Raw genomic sequence first — 19,393 nt, 5'->3', positions numbered from 1 at the left:
ATATTCATGGCAGAATGTAGCCAAAGAGTGACCACCTTGCCTCGCCCTATGGCCCATCCACACACTTTGGTGACAATTAGTGGCCACTTTAATGAGCATGGCTCAAGGGTCTTGCCTTGGCATTTGCTCTGGAATGAAAAATATAGTGTTACGTAAAATCTTTACAGAGAAGCTCTAATTTTAGGTTTGGCGTGTAGATGTGTGTGTTGATATGGATCAGTAACAACTGAATAAAAAATAGGAATCACAGAGTAAAAATAAACGGACAGTTTTCCCAATGGAGATATATATATATAGGTAGTGTAGCTCCCTGAGGTTCAGTTTTGGGAATTGTGCTTTTTAACTTTCCACAGATTATATGGAGTTAGGAGAGAGCAGTGAGGTAACCAAGTTTTGTTGGTGATACCTAACTGTTCAGGGCAGTTAAAACAAAAGGGGGTAGTGAGATGCTTGGAAAGGCTCTCTCCTAACTAGGTAAGTGGAGAGGAAAATGGCAAATGCATTTCAATGTGAGCAAGTGTAGAGTGATGCGGTGTGTGGGGGGGGGGGACCCCAACACTAAATTTCACATATTTGCTCATGGGGTCTGAACTGACAGTGACTGACCAAGGAAGAGACCCTGGGGTTGTAGTGCACAGCTCGATGAAGGCGATGACCCAGCGTGCTGCTACTGTGTAAAAGGCAAATGCCACGCTAGGGAATTATTAGGAAAGGGACTGAAAATAAAACTTCCGATATCACCTTTAAAAAAGGGAGACCTGATAGAGGTTCGTAGCATGATGCAAAGTGTGGAGAAAGTGGATATAGAAATGTTTTTCTCCTTCTCTCATAAAAGCAGAGCAATGAAGGACAGTTCAGGAGGGACAAAATAATGCTTTGGGAGTCAGTATGCCTCTGAACGCCATCTGCTGAGAATCACAAGCAGGGAGAGTGATGTTGCACTCAGGTCCTGCTTGGGGGGGGGGGTTCCCACAGGCATCTGTTTGCCCCTGTTTGTGAGAATGCTGGGCTAAGCAAGCCCAGAAGGCTTTTCTAAAGTTTGCATGTGTGTTGCTGCAGTTCCTTCCTACCTGCATTCTGTTCATAGCTTCCCGAAGTTGGTCAAGTTGGTGGGCGGAGCTGAGGGCCTCCAAACGGATATCGGTTAGCTTCATCTCTTTGTCTCTCAGCTCATTTCGCAACTGCATGACTGTTTCCGCTTCACTATCGATACATTCTGAAATCCTGGGAAAAGATAATAACGAGCCGTTCACCGAAGAGCTTGAGAAGCAAAAATTCTGAACGTTAGCAAAAATCAAAAGTGTCATTGCTCTGCTTTCAACCAGATTTTTGTTTGGCAAAAATGGTGAGATAAAGGGGACCCTATCATTAGGAATGGTCTCAGCCTGCCCAAGGAAAAAAAGTATGATGACAGCCAGCGGAATAAGGGCAGAGAAACTACCATTTTGGTTGTGACCTATACAGAGTTTGTTAAGCTGCTGTTAAACGTACAGTTGTTCATTGGGAAATCTATTCAGCCTGAAAATCTCAGGTAAATTAAGGAGGTATAGTAGCAGCAGTCATTTGGAGATTGATGGCCTCAAAGAAAGATTTAGTACTCAGCAGGTGTAGTGCACAGCTGGGCGCCCCTGTATGATTCTGGAGGGCTTTGGAATCCTATACCTCTTCAGCTTACTCTGAACTGTTCAGGCTTTTAAAAAAAAAGAAAGATAGAAGTAGTTTTATTCTCCTGGCACCAGCTTTCTCCACCCTCCCACCTACTTAAATTGAACAGAGTTAAATTACTACCTAACGCATAAAAGACAAGCAGCACCCTTGCCATTTTCTGGCAATTTTTTCATATCACGTGTATCCTGTGAATAAATCTTATTCCCCCCAGCTTGGCTTCCCCAGCCCTCGGCAGTATCAAAAACCAATTATATGGTACTGCAGTCAAGAAACAACAAAGCAAGGGGAGAGCTATGAATAAAAATGGTGCTTTACCATCCATGCAGTGGCATAGCATGAGGAGGCCATGGGCCGGGTGCACAATCTGGGGGGCGCGAACCAGGTGCCCCCCTGCAGAGACCCCCTTGCGCCCTGCCGGCGCCAGGGGCTGGAGAGCATGGAGGGTGAAGATCACCCTCTGTGTGTCTTGTTCCCGCCTGGCATGCCCAGCCACAGCTCCCCCTTCCCAGGGTCAGTCCTGACCCAGGGGTGGAGAGCAGCTGCAGTGCCTGGCCGCAACTCTGGAGAGTGGCCATGGCACGCCCAGCCGAGGCTCCTCCTTCCCTGAGTCAAGGTTGACCTGGGGGCAGAGTGGCCTGACCCAGGGGCAGAGAGATGCTCCTGCTTCCCTGCCGCCAGCTCCAGTAGAGTGAGGAGAATGGGTGGCTATGTTGCCACCCACTCTCCTGGACTGGGGTGCGCGAGTGCGCCCCTAAGCCCAGCGGCGTAGCATGGGTTGTCAGCACCCGGAGCAAGGCAAGTAATTTGCGCCCCCTAACCCCTAACCTGCCGCCGCTGCCAGCTTCTTCTTGCTGCTGCCTGGGCTGGTCTGGTGTGGTTCTCTCCCGCGCTCAGCGCTGCGCTGGGCGGCCACTGCACTGTCCCTCCCCCAGATAGTTCCTCGCTCTCTCTCCGCACGCCTGGCACCCACCCCCTCCACAGTGGGCGGCGACCCAGCGGCTCGGATTCGCACAGCCAGCACTGCAGTGAGAGAGAGTGAGTGAGCCAGGTAGGGGCAGAGAGCTGGGAGTGCGAGCGCCCCCCCAGATGTTGCGCCCGGTGCGGCCGGCCCCCCTGCACCCCCCACGCTACGCCACTGCCTAAGCCAGTGCCACAGCGGGCCCCCTCTGTGCCCCATGACCCATGTGCTATTTAGATACTGCCATATTAGGGATGCTTCCAAAGTTCTTTCAGTTCAGGCTAAGAAACTAACTTTGAGGGCCTGCCTCGAATGCAAGGATTTTTTTAAAGTTTGAGGTTCTTTTGTTCCAAAGTTGTTGAAGCTGGAGAATTCCTAGCTTCTCCTTGGCTGTTTCTGCTAGCCTTCCCCTTCTCCAAAGATCATCCTTGCCTGCTGCCATCCTTCAAACCATATCCCGCCCATCCTTTTCCTGCCTTGAAGCTGCTGCAATAGTAGCAGCAATGGTGAGGGGAAGAGGAGGATGATTCCCTCCCTTCTCTTTCAGTCTCCCATACTTTCTGGGTAACAGTGAGGTGTAAGACCATGGAGCACTATGGAAAATATTGCTTCTAACTACTTTCTAGTCCAATGAATATTTAAAAAAAAAAATCCCTTAGTTTGGGAATTCTGTGTTCACAATGGAGTACTTGCAAACTTTTGGTTTTGTTAAGACTGACAAAACTGATGACAGAAACATAAAGTGCCAAGGACTAAATGATATCAGCAAAGTGCAACCAACTCAAGAAATTCAACTATATAAAGAAACTTTGGATTTCAAGCATTGATACAATACATCTTGATAAAATACAGTCTTTGCTTACATGACTGTCAGGCTGAAAATATTACGTAGGCTGAATCTGGGAAACATTAACACTACATATATCTATTCATAGTGCTCTTCTGCTTTCTAATAAAGGGTACACTCAGAAGCCAAATAAATCAGTGCTGAAGCCCTAGGCAGCCTAGTGCTCTGCTTTTCTCCTCCTTAATTCTGTAGGCCTGTTTATTCCTCAGGTACTTGGTACTTGTCAAGACTCGTCACATACTTTGACTGATGACAGGCACCATCTAAAAGACATGATGGATTACATGGCTTTAAGCTTTTGCTCACCATTCAGTACTACAGGGATAGGATAGGCTAGTTTCAGAGTGATGAAAATGAGATAACATAGATAAGTGAGAATTTTAAAAATAAAAATATATGATTCTATGACATCTTAATCTACAGGGCTTTTAGTTTCAGGAATGCTAATTTTAGTAATGCCTGATTTTCTCAGAGTCAAGTATTCCCTGTTTTCTAATCTCTACTAAATTCTGTATCTTACCATCACACACAGTTGACTATAAGGGGCAGTGGAAAATCATCTTAACCATTGAGGTTGCATGGAAGAATATTATTCAACCTTTGCAACACTGTTTACATTCACCATTTCCTGAACCCCTTCAACAACTTTTGACAGCTTCTCCTGAGCCTTAGAGTCTTCCTCAAAGCTACAATCTAGAGTGGACGTTTAAAAAATGTCCTCTCAAGATCACTTTGATGACTTCTGGGTCTGATTTAGCAATTCAAGGTATACTGTGGATAAGTAAGCTTCACTGTATAAATGAACAGCCAAAAGCAAGCAAGAAAAAAGATAAAGCAAATACCCACATTATAGTTGGCCCTGGCTTCAGGTATCTGACTAAATAAACCTCAGCTGAAGAAAATCTACTTAATCCTTAATGTGTTGTTCTTTTATGGAGTCCACAGAAAAACAGACTCCAATTCCAGCATAAAACAACAGCAACATATCAACAGGAACTCTTTTTTAACATGCAAAGTCAACTCACAGTGAATTAGAATGGGATGTTCTCAGTAATGGCGTAGAGACAACTGAGCCGTTGTGATGCAGTTTTGGCGATGAAGGCAGGGAACAATCCGTCATCTCCTCAATATCTGAATGAGAAGATGCTGATTTGGGGGACTTCTTTTTACCAAATGCTTGTTTGAAGGAACTACGCAGCTGAAAGAAAAAGAGCAGAACAAGAAAGATTATACATAAAACAAACTCTGCTTTATGACGATAAGTAAGGAACAGGAGAAAATAGTTAGCATGCAACACTTTAAAAAATGGTTACAAAAGTCCATTTTGGGCAGTACAAATTGACAATGGAAATACAGATTGCCACCTTTCTGTTCTGGAAATCTTTACACTGTGTTTAAGAAGGACATTGTCTGAGACACTGCAAAAGTGCTGGCTGTTGACAAGCCCTGTTCTGAAGCACACCTTTCCACTCTGAGACATTGCAAATTCTTTTCGGCTCAAGGACAATTTTATTACGGTGTTATCACAGGTTGCAGTTATGAAATGACATGGCTCAGATGAGGTTATTGATGCTGACAGCGTTAATCATGTAAATGGATTAGTTAGCTTTGTATTTTAAAATTTAAAATACATCTTTCTTACCTCGTTGACCTGCCAGAGGAAGTACAAGCAAAAAGGGAAGCGGGAAGGAAAAAAAGACAAGTTTTAACAGATAAAGCCTGTGACAGGGAAAGCGCCGGATTTCTCAGACAAACATGAACCCCACCCATCCACAAAAGCACACACACACACAAAACAAATCATTTTACTATGGAAAATAATATTGTAAAGCATGTCATCTTATGATCAGAATAGGCCTGGGACATTTCACAGAGCTGAAAGGATGATGTACAGAGTTCAATATAAATTCACATTAGATGGGATTCACCTAGCCAGTACTGTCAGCAGAAGCCCTGTGTAAGGAGTTCTGCTTGCACAATTGGGCTCTGCCTCCCTGTGCCCCACCTGAAATTGGCTTGGCTGGGGTCAAGGTAACCCCCAGGGCAGCATGTGGCGGAGAAGAGGGGGTATTGTTCCATCAGGGAAGCTGCAACGCTTGTGCAGACAGAATGATTAGAAGAGCATTATGATGAATTCCACCCATTATATTTTGCAAGTCACCCAAATTATTTCCTACCAACACAACAAAGGATCTCACATAATCCTTCAAAATGACTTTGCACAAAAGCCCCATTCTCAACTTCTCCACCATACATTTGGTCAAGTGCACATTTGTCGGATCCGAACATAATCCCTCAGAATTACTGTACACAAAAACTCTATGCTCATATTGTCTGCCACACATTCTGGTAAGTATACATTTGTAGGGCCTGTACACATGACCATAATCTCTCAGAATCACTGTGCACAAAAGCCCTGTACACAATCCATCAAAGTTACTGACCATAATAACCCTATTCTCATTTTTTCAAGCACATGTTTTGTCAACTATACATTTGTAGAACCTCCTGCACACAACCAGGTCTCCAATCCTGAACACATGCCCTGCATGTATAAAACTGTACATGCGTAGAGACCCTTTCCACTCTTGGTCGGAGGTGCAGAGGTCAGGGAGCCTCAAGGGGAGACAATTCCTCTCCATGTGCTGATTAAAAGAATGCAGGAGGTGAGACTCTGTAAATTACTGGCCTCCCATAATATTCAGCAAAAACAGGAGCAGGCATCAGGCTGACATGCTCTTTTCCATTATTGACAGAAAGTTATTTCTGTCCCATGACAGAATTTGCATTGTGAAACTCTTGAAAGGATAATGAAATACTAGAGAAAGAAGTTTATTGAGGGTAAGGGAAGGCCCATTTTCAAACAAGCATAAGTCAAGATCCAGAAGGGGAGGAAGTGCAGAAATCCAGATACTGGAGAATATTAATGTTGGCAACTCACCTGCAGTTTCATTGTTGCAGGGGTGGGGAAGTCAACCTTTTCCAAGGAAAAAGCCTTAGTGGGCTGAATAGGATCTACAAGTCTTATGTTAGCTAACCCTTTTTATAGGGATAGGAGGCAACATCTCTTTATTTGCTTACAACACACAAAATCCAAAGACGCAAAGGGACTACAGGAACTAAGTTCATCTGTTCAAACTACGATAAAAGCAACGTCACGATGGCAGAGGTAGTATCACAAAAAACGGGATTCGATATCAGATACCTTTCCTCCAGCACATGGGACCTTGCATACAATAAGCGGCGAGCAATGAAGAAATGGGAAGTGAAAATGGTTATTTTGAAGGCTTCTACCACAAATTAAGCTTAAAGACTGATACACATAGGTCTCACTTTCCGAACACAATGCAGTCCCAGGAAATCATTCATTAGGTTTGCATAGTGAGTTGTTTCCTATGGGAACACTTCTATTCAGTGCTTTCTCCTGCCATGCTTTTTGCCCGAAATTGTAGCCACCAATCAGCAAAAGCCAAACAAAGGAAAAGCTGATTTGTCCAATCACTCCTGCTCCCTGATTGTACCAAACTCTCTCCCTCTGCTTGTAATGGTTGCCACCGACCAGCATAAAAACAAGGACAAACTCTGGCTGTTTGAATATCTGAATCAGCCAATTGTATAGCAAGGTTTGGGTATAATTCTTTGCATTTGGACAACTGAGATTTTGGATAACAAATGTTCTGGTTGCAGGACCTGTTTGTATTTTTGTTTTGCCAAGGCAATAGTCAAAAGAGGGCCCAAGGTATAATGAACATAATTAATACTTTTACTAAGACTACTCAAGAGAGTGGAGCTTTTCCTTATGCAGACAGTTTACACACACATTTATCACGGACACAAATACTAATTACTATTTGACTGCTAGATTTTAGCAACTGATTTCTATGTAAAGTAAAATCCACCACGTCCAACTCCCTGTGCAGATGAACAGCATAACACTCAGTCATAGAATTACTTTATGCTATACTTGATCTTAGCCAAAAGACTGGTGATTACTTTTTGGTGTGAATTCTTAACAAGTATTGTACTGAAATTCACATTTCCACACCTATGGCATGAAAAATTCATCTGGAGGAGCAGTGTGTGTGTGTGTGTGTGTGTGTGTGTGTGTGTGTGAGAGAGAGAGAGAGAGAGAGAGAGAGAGAAACTAATTCTTCCCTTGCATACCATTTTTCCAGTCAGAATTGTTTCCCCTTCTAGGCTGCTGTTGGCCCCATTATATTAAAAATACACCACTTTTGGTGACCATAAGCTGAGACAGAGTCCATACTTCACTGAACAGCACAGTGGAAGGGGTTAAACCACCACTTCAGCTGCTCTGAAATTAGAAACCTTGTAGATGCATTTCAGGGAGGAGGGGGGGAATTGAGAGATCCATTCACAGATCTCCTGTGGTACAACATGTTGTTTGGATGTCAACCACTTCCAGCCAAAACTTTGTCAAGTCCTAAAAATGGGCATAAATTAATATTTATTCACTGGATGTCCATCATAATCATTTTAGTTCAAGGCAGTGCATTTACATAGACTACTTGGCTCATGTACTGTGTTTTCTGTAATGCTGATAAGACACACACACTTCAGTTCATTTGATCTGCTCTGCTGAAGCATACATACCCAGTTCTTTCTTTTCTTTTTCTTGGAGTCACATTCTATGTTGCTTCCCACACTGGAATGGCTGGTTGCGCTGTTAATGCTAGAGACACTGTCCGAGGAGTGCTGCCTCCGGATCCGCAAATCAGTGGTTTGCGCAGTCCCACTTCCTACATGGTAATTAAACCTAGTTAAATGCATTCAGAAATGGCATCTTCCTTTTTCTTCCTATACATGGACATTCTCCCTTACTGCCCCTTGCTATCACATGCAATCAAAATTGCCTGCCCCACCTTCTTCATAGCCAGCCCAGAGAACTACAGTGGTACCCCGCAAGACGAATGCCTCGCAAGACGGAAAACCCGCTAGACGAAAGGGTTTTCCGTTTTGGAGGCGCTTCGCAAAACGAATTTCCCTATGGGCTTGCTTCGCAAGACGACAGCCCATAGGGAAATCTCCGGGACAGCGGGGAAGCGCAGCGCGTCTTCCCCACTGTCCTCGAACCTCCTCCCCCACCCCCGCCCGGCATCAGAACGAAGCTCCGATGCCGGGAGGTGGGGAGGGAACAGCCTCCTTCCCCCGCCCGGCATCAGAACGAAGCTCCGATGCCGGGGGGGGGGGAACAGCCTCCTTCCCCCGCCCGGCATCAGAACGAAGCTCCGATGCCGGGAGGTGGTGGTGGGGAACAGCCTCCTTCCCCCGCCCGGCATCAGAACGAAGCTCTGATGCCGGGAGGTGGGGGGGGGAAGCCTCCTCCCCCCCGCCCGGCATCAGAACGAAGCTCCGATGCCGGGCGGGGGGGGGACAGCCTCCTCCCCCCTCCCGGCATCAGAACGAAGCTCTGATGCCAGGAGGTGGGGGGGGGAACAGCCTCCTTCCCCCGCCCGGCATCGGAACGAAGCTCCGATGCCGGGCGGGGGGGGGGGGACAGCCTCCTCCCCCCGCCCGGCATCAGAACGAAGCTCCGATGCCGGGAGGTGGGGGGGGGGAACAGCCTCCTCCCCCCGCCCGGCATCAGAACGAAGCTCCGATGCCGGGCGGGGGGGGGAGCCTCCTCCCCCCGCCCGGCATCGGATGGCTTTCCTGAAGACTTGGGGTGGGAGGAGGGTTTTCCTTCCCACCGCCAACATTCAGAATGCTGTTCTGAATGTTGGCGGTGGGGAGGAAAAACCCTCCTCCCACGCAAGCCCCGGGAACAGAGGAGAAGCGCTGCGCGCCTTCCCCTCTGTTCCCGTACCTGTCCTGAAGGCTTGCGGTGCGGAGAAAAGCCCTTCTTCGCACCGCCAGCCTGGCAAGCGGTTTCCCTAGGAACGCATTAATTGATTTTCAATGCATTCCTATGGGAAACCGTGCTTCGCAAGACGAAAAACTCGCAAGAAGAAAAAACTTGCGGAACCAATTAATTTCGTCTTGCGAGGCACCACTGTATAATAGTCCTGTGCTGGTACTGGCTGGGGCACATGGTACCGTATTTTTCCGTGTATAAGACTAATATAAGACTAGGTTTTTCCCCTAAAAAATAATGTCAAAATTGGGGGGCGTCTTATAGACGGATACATCCCCCCACTTTCTTAAATCCGAGTCCCCCAAAATAGGGGACGTCTTATACATGGGGGTGTCTTATAGACGGAAAAATACAGTAGTTGTAGCCAAAATATCTGGAGAGTTTAATCACTGAATCTCTGTTCCTCCTGCCATACTATATCCTAGCATGGATCCAGAATTGGCCTCCATAGTCACTTACGGACACATCATTAAGACAGTGTTCATGGAAGACAACCTTACTTGGCCATGATTGATTGCCAAAGAAGAAGAAAGAAGACTATCCTAGCATGGCAGAATAACATCACTATGTGGGTGATGGAGCAGGAAGTGAATCTTGACTGCTGAAACAACAGAGCAGTGGTGGTTATGTTAGATGGAAGAGGCAAAGCAATGCTGACTACTGGATATGGGGACTGTGGCACTGGAAAAGAAACTGCTAGGGAGATGTGGGTTGCAGCAAGGGACTCTACTGTAATATTGTGGGGATTCCTAAGCTACAAGTCTATAAACAGTATTAGTAACAATAGGCCTACCACTGCAAGAAATAAAGTTCAGTTTGATGATTAAACACATAGCCTATCTCTGGAAAAAGAACCCTGCAAAACTTTGCATCAGCTATTACCAAGGGGATGGATGCCCTCAGAGCGTTACACTATTATTGAAAGGGAAGGCTGAAATCTTTCCTTTACCTTTGCAGGCGAGCTCAGGTGTGTTAATTACACCATTTATGGCAGCCTGAGCAGCAGCGTTTTGTTTTTTCAGTAGTTCAATAGTTTTTCTTAACTCATTCAGTTCTGAATCCTGCAACACACACAAAAACAAACAAACAAACGAATGAATGAATGAATGAATGTTGCCTCTGGATTTTCTCCAAAGAGTGGCCAAGCAGCCTGTACAGCACTAAAAGTTGAGACCATGCAGTCAAGCTGGATCGATGTTTAATGGGGACTCTACGGTGAGTCTGAATCTAGTACCTGAGCAGTGGTCAGCATTCGTAACCTGAGGTGTGACTGCACAAGATAAAATTCATAGAAAATGCATTATTTGTAGTTTGCATATATATTACAAACACATGCAAAAAAGCTAAATTAATAGTAATAAAATACTAAGGGAGTGTAATATTAGCCCAGAATACGGCCTGAAGACATCAGTTGGTGTTCTACTGCTGGAACTAAGCAGGTCTGGTCCTGTAAACTCTCTTGAGAATGAAAGACCACCTGGGAACCAGAGGGAAGCTGCTTAGGGCTCTTTGGAGGAAAAACAGGATACAACTGAAATAAGTATTTATTGCTTCCAGTCATTGCATAATTGGTCTCTGCGACCCCTCTAATGTACAGGCACTGACATGCTCATTTTGTGAAAACGATGAGAGACAGGATGAATGTCAGGTTTAAAACACGGACTCAAGAAAGTGCAGGGAATAGGAACTAGTGTCACCAGATAACGTTTAGTTGCTAGTGCAAATGGTCTAATACCTCATTTTCACCCCACCACTATCCCCAGAGAGAAGGTTTATACTCAGTTGTCACTGGAACGTCAGCAGAACATAGATGCCTGAGAAGTTTTGCTTTACTCTGCAGCCCAATCCCAAAGACATCGTTTTACTGCGAACCCAATTTTAAAAGTTCTACTATGGAATCTATGCTCATGAAAAATGTACAAGGGAGCTTCAGACTTGCCTTCTGTTCTGCTGTCATGGTAAGGCTTTGTAGTCTAATGGTCATATTTCCTAAGCTCTGTTCAAATGCTGCCACAAGGTGAGCCTGTAAGTTGAATTGCATTACACAATCAAGACTGTACCTTTGTAGACTGTTTGCAGAATAATGCAGAAGATAACATTACGGCATGCAGAATGTAATCCACAACCAGCTAGTCAAGAAAGAACAGCACAGACAATTGAAACCTGGCAAACCTAACATTCCTGAGATGACAAAACCATCAAACTAAGTAGCCACAAAATAACCACTGATGCTTCTGCATCTGGGTCTAAGTGTCACCTGCCATGAGCTTGCAGTTCCTGGCTTGGAGCTGTGGTAACTGCTCCAATCAGTCATAGCAAAGTGTCATAAACTGACCTATGAAGTCTCTTCTGGCCTCACATATGTTTATACATGGTGAATCAGCTTAGGATGGCAACTTTATAACCACTTCCTCCAAGCTAAGGAAAAGCCATGACAAATATTTATCCCGTATCAATGTGGTACAGTAAAGCCTTGTGCAGTCATTCCAGGATTGTTCATCATCAGCACATAGTTGCCTTAACCTAACTAACTGTTCTCACATTCACCGTGAAAACAACCATGAAGAGTATGATAACACTGGGATATGTGGCTCTTGCTCCCTCTGGCCCCTATAAAAACAAGCCTGGCTGAACAAGTGAGAAAAAAATGGGAGAAAATAAAACAAGCTTAGAATTGACTACATGTGTTATGAAGCTAAAATGTTTACTTAAAATATACTGGAGCGAGTAATTCCCGCTTGAAAAGATCTGCCAACTATTCAAAGAACCAGCGAAGAGTCTCAATTCAAATATTAGTAGGAAAAGAGGCATTTAAAGGGGGAACAGTTAGTACATTCCAGAGTGCTGATTAAGGTGATCTCTCTGTTAGATTTGGATAGTTGATGTGAAACCAGCCCAAAGGATCAAAAGATGTTGCTCTTTGACAATTGTTCCAAGCATAATATCTTAGTGGGTGTTAATTAGTACTGTATTAATTAATTGATCAACACAACCACCCCACCCTATGCCCCCCCCCAGATCTACTAGAGGGCTTGGGGAGCCCCTAGAACAGTTTTAGGGGGACACAGGGAGAGGAGGGGGAGAGACTCTGCTGCACAAGCGTAAATACTCACAGTACTGGGACACATTATTTGGATACCACCCACAGTTAGTCTAAAATGTATTATGTTTAAAAGTTAATGTATTTTTGATACCAAACTATATTCGAAATTCTTATAAACCAGCTCACTGTTTATCACCAGATTGCTTCTGTCTGTCTGTCTGTCTGTCTGTCTGTCTATCTATCTATCTATCTATCTATCTATCTATCTATCTATCTGTATTGTACTCACATTGGCAGTCAACTGTGTTGTCAGAGCCGAGACTTTCTCTTGGGATGCATCCAACTCCCTCCTTAGCTTGCGAATCTAAGTATTATATTTCAAAGGAATATTTTGTTTGATGAAACAATTTTCAAAATTAAGTTACACAAAAATGAGAAAACGTATCTACCTGCTTTTGAAAAAGATGAGAGAGGAAAATGTAAACAGGAATCCATATCCAGACCAAACTTGAAATGACAATATTCATAAACTAGTAGGCAGAGGTTGGGAATGACTTTTTGGCAGAGGGCTGGATCAAATAGTGCCCAACCCTCCACGAAAGCAGCTGGATTTGCATTTGGCTCCAAATTTAAACAGCGATTAATGTGAGCTGAGGTTGCAAAGGAACAACTGGGCTTGTGTGGCTTAAGACTGTGCTTCTGATTGTTCCTTTGCAGCCATGCCTTGCATTTGGTGTTTTTAAAATCTGGTGCCAAATGGAAGCTGTGCTGATTTTGGCAGGGATCAGATTCATTTGGGAAGTGTGACTGGGAGCTCTTGAGCACAATCAATCCCACCTGACAGAAGTGTGGCTTGAATTTGGTGCCAAACTGAAATGGCACACCACTGCTGCAAAAGAACACTTGGGCCTCCACACTGTTCTTTAAAACACAAAGGAAGCAGCTATACACACACCATGCAAATTAGATGATAAGGTCTGTAGAAAACTGAGATAAGCACTAAAAAAGAAACCCAACAAGGAAATTCAAACAACACACACTTAACAGTGTGAAGAATACTGCAAAGCATACACACTGGTGGGTTTTCTCTCTCCAGCAGGAACTGGTAAGTATTGATCCCATGCCCAGTTCTTTGCTGAGGCAGGGCCAGAGATTCCTAAGGTATGTTGTTTGACCATGACTGAAGGACTGCCTGAACTGAAGTGATGGTTTGAACTCCATCATTTTTCTAGTCTTCCCCCAGCTCTTGTCACTGAAACAAAAGTTTACACTTGAAGATGGGGAGTAATATTACTGTACAGATGCTTAGCCAGGCTGTTCAGTGCCTTTAATTCCAGTGTGTCTAGTCTAGTTTTGGTCTGGAAAATGAACAGCCTGAAACTTGGAAAAGGAGACACAAAATAATGGGTGCCAAACTGAGTCTGAAAACATCTAAGACCAGTGATGAACTGCGGACATCAATAAGTACAATAGCCTTTTCTTAGCCTACGAACTTAATGTAACTCTCAAGGCCAAGAAATACAAATATGCAAGAACCTTTTTTTTTTTGAGCCAGTCTGTGTACCGTTTATGACACTGGGTACATACAGCCCTCTTACATGCAAAGTTCTGCATATAGGAGGGAGCCTGACAGAGTTGGCAAGAAGAGATTTACTCATGTGGGAAAAACATATGGAAAAGGGCAGGATACTGCAAGACACTGTCTTTGGGTCATTGATTTTACAAAAGCTGAGACTATTGCCACCATGAATGCCAGACATGTTATTTTTTAAGTGTGCCTGCCACTGAAGGTAGAAAGGTTACTAATATGAAAGAAAAGGAACTCTTCCTTACCTCTGACTGACATTTCTCTTCAGGCTGGAAAAAAGAATTAAAAATGCTTGTGTTAAAGTCATATGGATTATTTATTTGATACCAAATAATATTGTCCAAAAACAAAGGGAGGAAATTAGATGATTTCACATGCTTAAGTATCATAGAAAGTAAGAGGATGTAAGGGCACTGCTAAGCACAGAAATTCTTTTGGTGCAATTTAAGTATGTTTAACATTTTGTGTGCCCAATTCTGAGCATTAAGATAGTCATTTCCGTTTTATGACACTCACCGTTGAGTAAATAGATGATGTGCTTGAAACCAAAGAGAGAGAGGATCCATGCACTAAAGGAAACATAAAATAAGCAAATTGCTCAACTGATTCCTTGTGTACAACACAGTAAATGACAGCAGATAATTCACTGTGGATGCTGCTAGCAGGTTTAACATTTCATCAGCAGCCTATTAAAAAATTGCATCACCAGTCATAAACATATTTACTCAAAAAAATCTTTGCAGAAGTGTCAAGAAGTAAGCTGAAATAAATGGAAGCATTATACAGAGCATACCCATAAATGATCTCAAAATAAAGCTTTTTTAAAATTTAAAAAATCATTATTGGGATGTAAACATTTGCCTGCCTCTTATGTTTCATACATTACAAAGTTATGATAGTGCATGAAAAATGAAACAGAAGATGATGAGAAGCAGACAAAGTAAAGGTTAAACTGACCAGTCCAGTTTCACCATATGGTTGGCCTGAAGCATAAACAGCAAAAGGGAGTTAAAAGGTTTTATAAATAAAGAAGGCTGAATATTTAGGTGTTAATATAGGTAAAGACTCATATTAAGACAGCAAAGAGGAAAAAATGAATATATTTTGACATTTTCTCTAGTGCGGGTTTCCCCATTCTGGTGCCTTCCAGATGATGCTTTAGCCGAGATCCCTGCATTGCAGGGGGTTGGACTAGATGTCCCTTGGGGTCCCTTCCAACTCTACAATTCTATGATTCTAGGGACACAATAGTAGTAGTCTATTAACATCAGGAGGGCACCAAGTTTGGGAAGTCTTTTCAAGGGGGATAAAAGTGGGGGAAATACAAAAAATATGCTATTGCAAAATAAACAATTCAACTGGTTTAGAAACAGTTACAGATAGGTAGCCGTGTTGGTCTGCCATAGTCAAAATAAAAAAATCCCTTCCAGTAGCACCTTAAAGACCAATTAAGTTAGTTCTTGGTATGAGCCTTCGTGTGCATGTGTATCTGAAGAAGTGTGCATGCACACGAAAGCTCATACCAAGAACTAACTTAGTTGGTCTTTAAGGTGCTACTGGAAGGGATTTTTTTATTTTGGTTTAGAAACAGATTTTGCTATAAAAAGTAAGCTTCTTCTAATGCTATGAGTACGCAATAAAGCTGTGTCATGCAAAATGCAATTGCCTTACGCATGTCTAGATATGTGGCTGAAAATTTGCCATCAGCAATAACTAGTACAGAGGCAACGAGACAAGCTGCTTCATTACTGGCCATCCCACTTCTCTCCCTTGCAACAAGACAGAACCTATAGATCCTGTTTCTTTTACACAGGATCCCCTTAACCTCCCTCCCTCCCGCCTCTGAACCAGAAAAGACGTTTCAAACCAAGGTCCCAGCATGTTGCTTTTCTTATAAAACACATTAACAGCCTGTGCTACTTCAGAGACCGCTGAACTCACACCAGTCCAAAGAGCACAACCAATGTTCAAGGATGATGAAGTTGCAGTCCAACACCATCTGGAGGGCCACAAGTTCCCCATCCCTGCAGTAGAACATTAAAACACCCACCCACAGGCTTTGGGCTAATTAAGCAATTTATGGCCTTTTAAACCATAAAGTATTGTTTTTGTTTGTTACTTATGTTATGTATTTTTTGTGCTTTTTCTATCGTGAACTGCCCTGTGATCCTTGGATGAAGGACAGTATAGAAATTTAATAAGCAAAATAGTAAAATAGCAAACCAAAAAGAGCTTCCCTGAGGCAAGACTTAACAACTGCGTGTTTATTGCACTAAAGAAAATAAATAAATAAAAATCTGGAAGTGCCAATAAACAAACAACAAACAAAAGGGGGGAAAGCCCCAAGAACCAATCTGTATTATTAAAAACGATTTCCACAATGACAAAGAAAGAAGTTTAATATGCAATTTACATCATGGGTTGAATCAAGTTTAGAGTACACAAACTAAAATCAATGGAACTTTAAACTGGAAGTGGTTCTATGCGCATGATACAAATTTAGCCCAGTTCAGGAGCTTAGTCCCCATGGGACTATTGAAAAGATGCAGGCTAGCTCTACATGCAGACACATGATCAATTTTAAACTGAAGTGGGCTTGGTTGTATGGTCATTCTACATGGATGGGAATCGAAATCCCAACTGCCGTCCTTGCTGAAGGAGCCTCACCTGTGTGCATCCATACCTCTGCTGTCCTTCAGAATGATGCTGACCACATGTCATCGGGATGTGTGGCTGGCATATGTCTCAGTGTCAAAGGGGCACAGCTAGCCTGTGCGTTCTCAATATAGTGGTACCTCGGGTTAAGAACTGAATTTGTTCCAGAGGTCTGTTCTTAACCTGAAACAGTTCTTAACCTGAGGCGTGCTTTCATTAATGGGGCCTCCCACTGCCGCTGCACCGCTGGCACGCGATTTCCGTTCTTGTCCTGGGCCAAAGTTCTTAACCTGGAGCAACCACTTCCTGGTTAGCAGAGTTTGTAACCCGAAGCATCTGTAACCAAGCGTCTGTAACCCGAGGTACCACTGTAGAGAGTACCTGATTTGGGCTACAGTAATATTACATTTCACAAGCCCAATAACCATATATCATTAAGTTCTTACTTTCAGTAGCAGCTCTATTCTGCTATGTCTGGCTTCTTTGGAATTTTTTCTTGTAAATTTGAAATAAGATTGTGTTAGACATTTCCAACTATTTGTAAGGGGACCTTTCCAGGAAAATAAATTCTATGGTGTGCTCATAATCCCCAAGTAAGAAAATGATTCTGTCTTAAGTAATTTAATTTTAAATTAATCAAATACAACTAATATTTTGGTAGCTTCTTAGTAGACCTAAATGTGTGTGTGTGTGTGTGTGTGTGTGTGTGTGTGTGTGTGTATAAATATATATGAAAATCTGAATACTGATTGTGATTTTCTCTTGCTTCAGAACTGCATATTAAATTACTCTACTTTTGGACTTATATTAATCTTGGCATGCCAAGCATTTTGCATATTTCATTCTGTATGCTCTCAATTTCTCCTTTATTACAGGTTATAATTCTCATAGCGTGCCATAGCCAAAGGAATGAAAATAGTTTTAAATGCTATTATGAATTAAACTAAAAATACATTCATTGCCACTGTTGCATTGTCCACATAATTTGTGGGAAAGGGCAAATCAGAATATCATATTGGCCTATTAATGATTTAATAGTTTGACATGAAAGTCAAGAAGCAAAGGAATTTTTTTGTTTTAACTCATGCCCTTAAAACAACTATTTGTTTTGCTTTCTTCCATGGCATTCATAATAATTTTATAACATGTATTGCAATACATACAAGGACACAGCAAATTCTAACTTTGGCTGGGAAATTTGGCAGTGTGAAATGGAGCGGTAGAGCCACCATCATATTCGAAGCCCTGACACTAATGCTGACCAAGTAAGGAGGAAGGGGCAGTATTTTTAATTTTTTCACTGCACCAATTCCAGGCTGATGCAGCAAACATGATTAGAGAGCTCTTTGAGAGCCAGAAACCAGCAGTTCCTTGAAGGTCCACCTTCACCCGACTGCCACCTATTAGGGCCTAGAACTGCAGCACGAAATAGCCAACTGATTGATCTCTCTCAGCAAGACAATGCTTAAACTAGGTGAACAGGTTATGAATCCAAACCAGCACTTCAGCTTTCGAAAAATAGCTGGTTTCTAGGCAACATTGCAACTTCAAAGGAAAATCCTGAAAATATGATGTTGCATGTGCCATAACTGAACTTTCTCAGATGAAATCATTATCCACAACGACAGGCACTCACAATCCACATCTGACAGACAGCATGAGAAGGAAGCCTGAACTATGGAAGACAAAGATCTACACTGTTCAAGTTGGGAAATTGCTACTTGGAACATCTTGAACTGAAAGGTAAAGGAAATGAATTTTAGAGGCTCTTAAAAGGTACAGAAAATGGCACCATTCACATTTATATACAGAGGGAAACAATAAGCAGTTGATTATGAAATGTTGTACATCTTAAAATGCAAGGACACAAATATTTATGCAAGGATATTATTTAGTAAGAACTATTAGGATTTTACGAGGCATTTGACAGAATGTGTTGACATCTGAAAGCAATGGTTAAATGTTTTAGTGGTCTTAGGCAAATTAGTATCACATTAGGACTCAAGTAAAACATTCCCATCACCTCTGTTTACCTCAATTAACAATTTTTTTAAAAAAAAATCCCCTAGATTTTATATTTGCAATTTTACTTAAATATAAACAAGTCAATGTTAATCAACATTATGGTTAAACACTTGAGAAACTTTAATAATGTTTGATTCAGTTTATCCCCCAGCATATTTCAATCGGAAACTTGATCCAACTTTTGAAAAAGATTTTCAGCTCACTTACCCTCTTCAAAGCCATCCCGGAATGACCCCGAACGGCTCATTGTCCTGCTCTTTTCATCCAGTGACATTGAGCTGTTCCGGAACCGGGTGTCACTGTAAGGATCATAAGGGCCATCCGCATTAGAAAGACTGTGCGTCCGTAGCATGGTTGGGTTTGACAAGCTCATCTGGGCTGCTGTGGTGGGGCTTGCTAGAAAGCAAGGCAGACACAGAAAGTTCAAAAATCTATGCACATGCAACTACCAAAAGCAGCAACTCTATCACTACAAAAAGGTATCAGTCTCTGTCTACATCTAATTAACTGAAAAGCTATACAAAGCCGACAATGGTACACAGTTGATTTCAACACATGACATTGAGCTCATTGAGCAATCTTCTAATCACAGACATTCATATTCCACACAGCCTTTCATGTTTCCTCCTCCCCTCACTCCCATGTCCCCTTGAATTTTGGAGTTAGCTTGGTTTGGGTTACTCCTGCATCAGTATCAAGACTAATTATGATTTGTCAAAATGTTGCTATAGCAC

General features: G+C 42.8%; 1 protein-coding gene across 8 annotated transcripts in view; it reads right to left on the bottom strand.

The window, feature by feature from the left end:
• NAV2 (neuron navigator 2) overlaps window positions 1–19,393 on the bottom strand; it is a 543,877-nt gene that overhangs the window by 30,113 nt on the left and 494,371 nt on the right. For all 8 annotated transcript variants that reach the window (XM_082223099.1, XM_082223101.1, XM_082223094.1 and 5 more), the window contains 9 exons: window positions 18,867–19,055; window positions 14,496–14,548; window positions 14,225–14,248; window positions 12,681–12,755; window positions 11,288–11,371; window positions 10,298–10,409; window positions 8,088–8,233; window positions 4,499–4,671; window positions 1,071–1,224 (listed from right to left, as the gene is read on the bottom strand). In XM_082223099.1, the coding sequence (XP_082079225.1) occupies window positions 1,071–1,224; window positions 4,499–4,671; window positions 8,088–8,233; window positions 10,298–10,409; window positions 11,288–11,371; window positions 12,681–12,755; window positions 14,225–14,248; window positions 14,496–14,548; window positions 18,867–19,055 (1,010 nt within the window). The remainder of the gene's footprint in view (window positions 1–1,070; window positions 1,225–4,498; window positions 4,672–8,087; window positions 8,234–10,297; window positions 10,410–11,287; window positions 11,372–12,680; window positions 12,756–14,224; window positions 14,249–14,495; window positions 14,549–18,866; window positions 19,056–19,393) is intronic.

Source organism: Podarcis vaucheri (genome assembly GCF_965113315.1).
Source record: "Podarcis vaucheri genome assembly, chromosome: 1".
In the NCBI taxonomy this organism is placed as follows: Eukaryota; Metazoa; Chordata; class Lepidosauria; order Squamata; family Lacertidae; genus Podarcis; species Podarcis vaucheri.
This window is presented reverse-complemented; position numbering and strand designations above follow the sequence as displayed.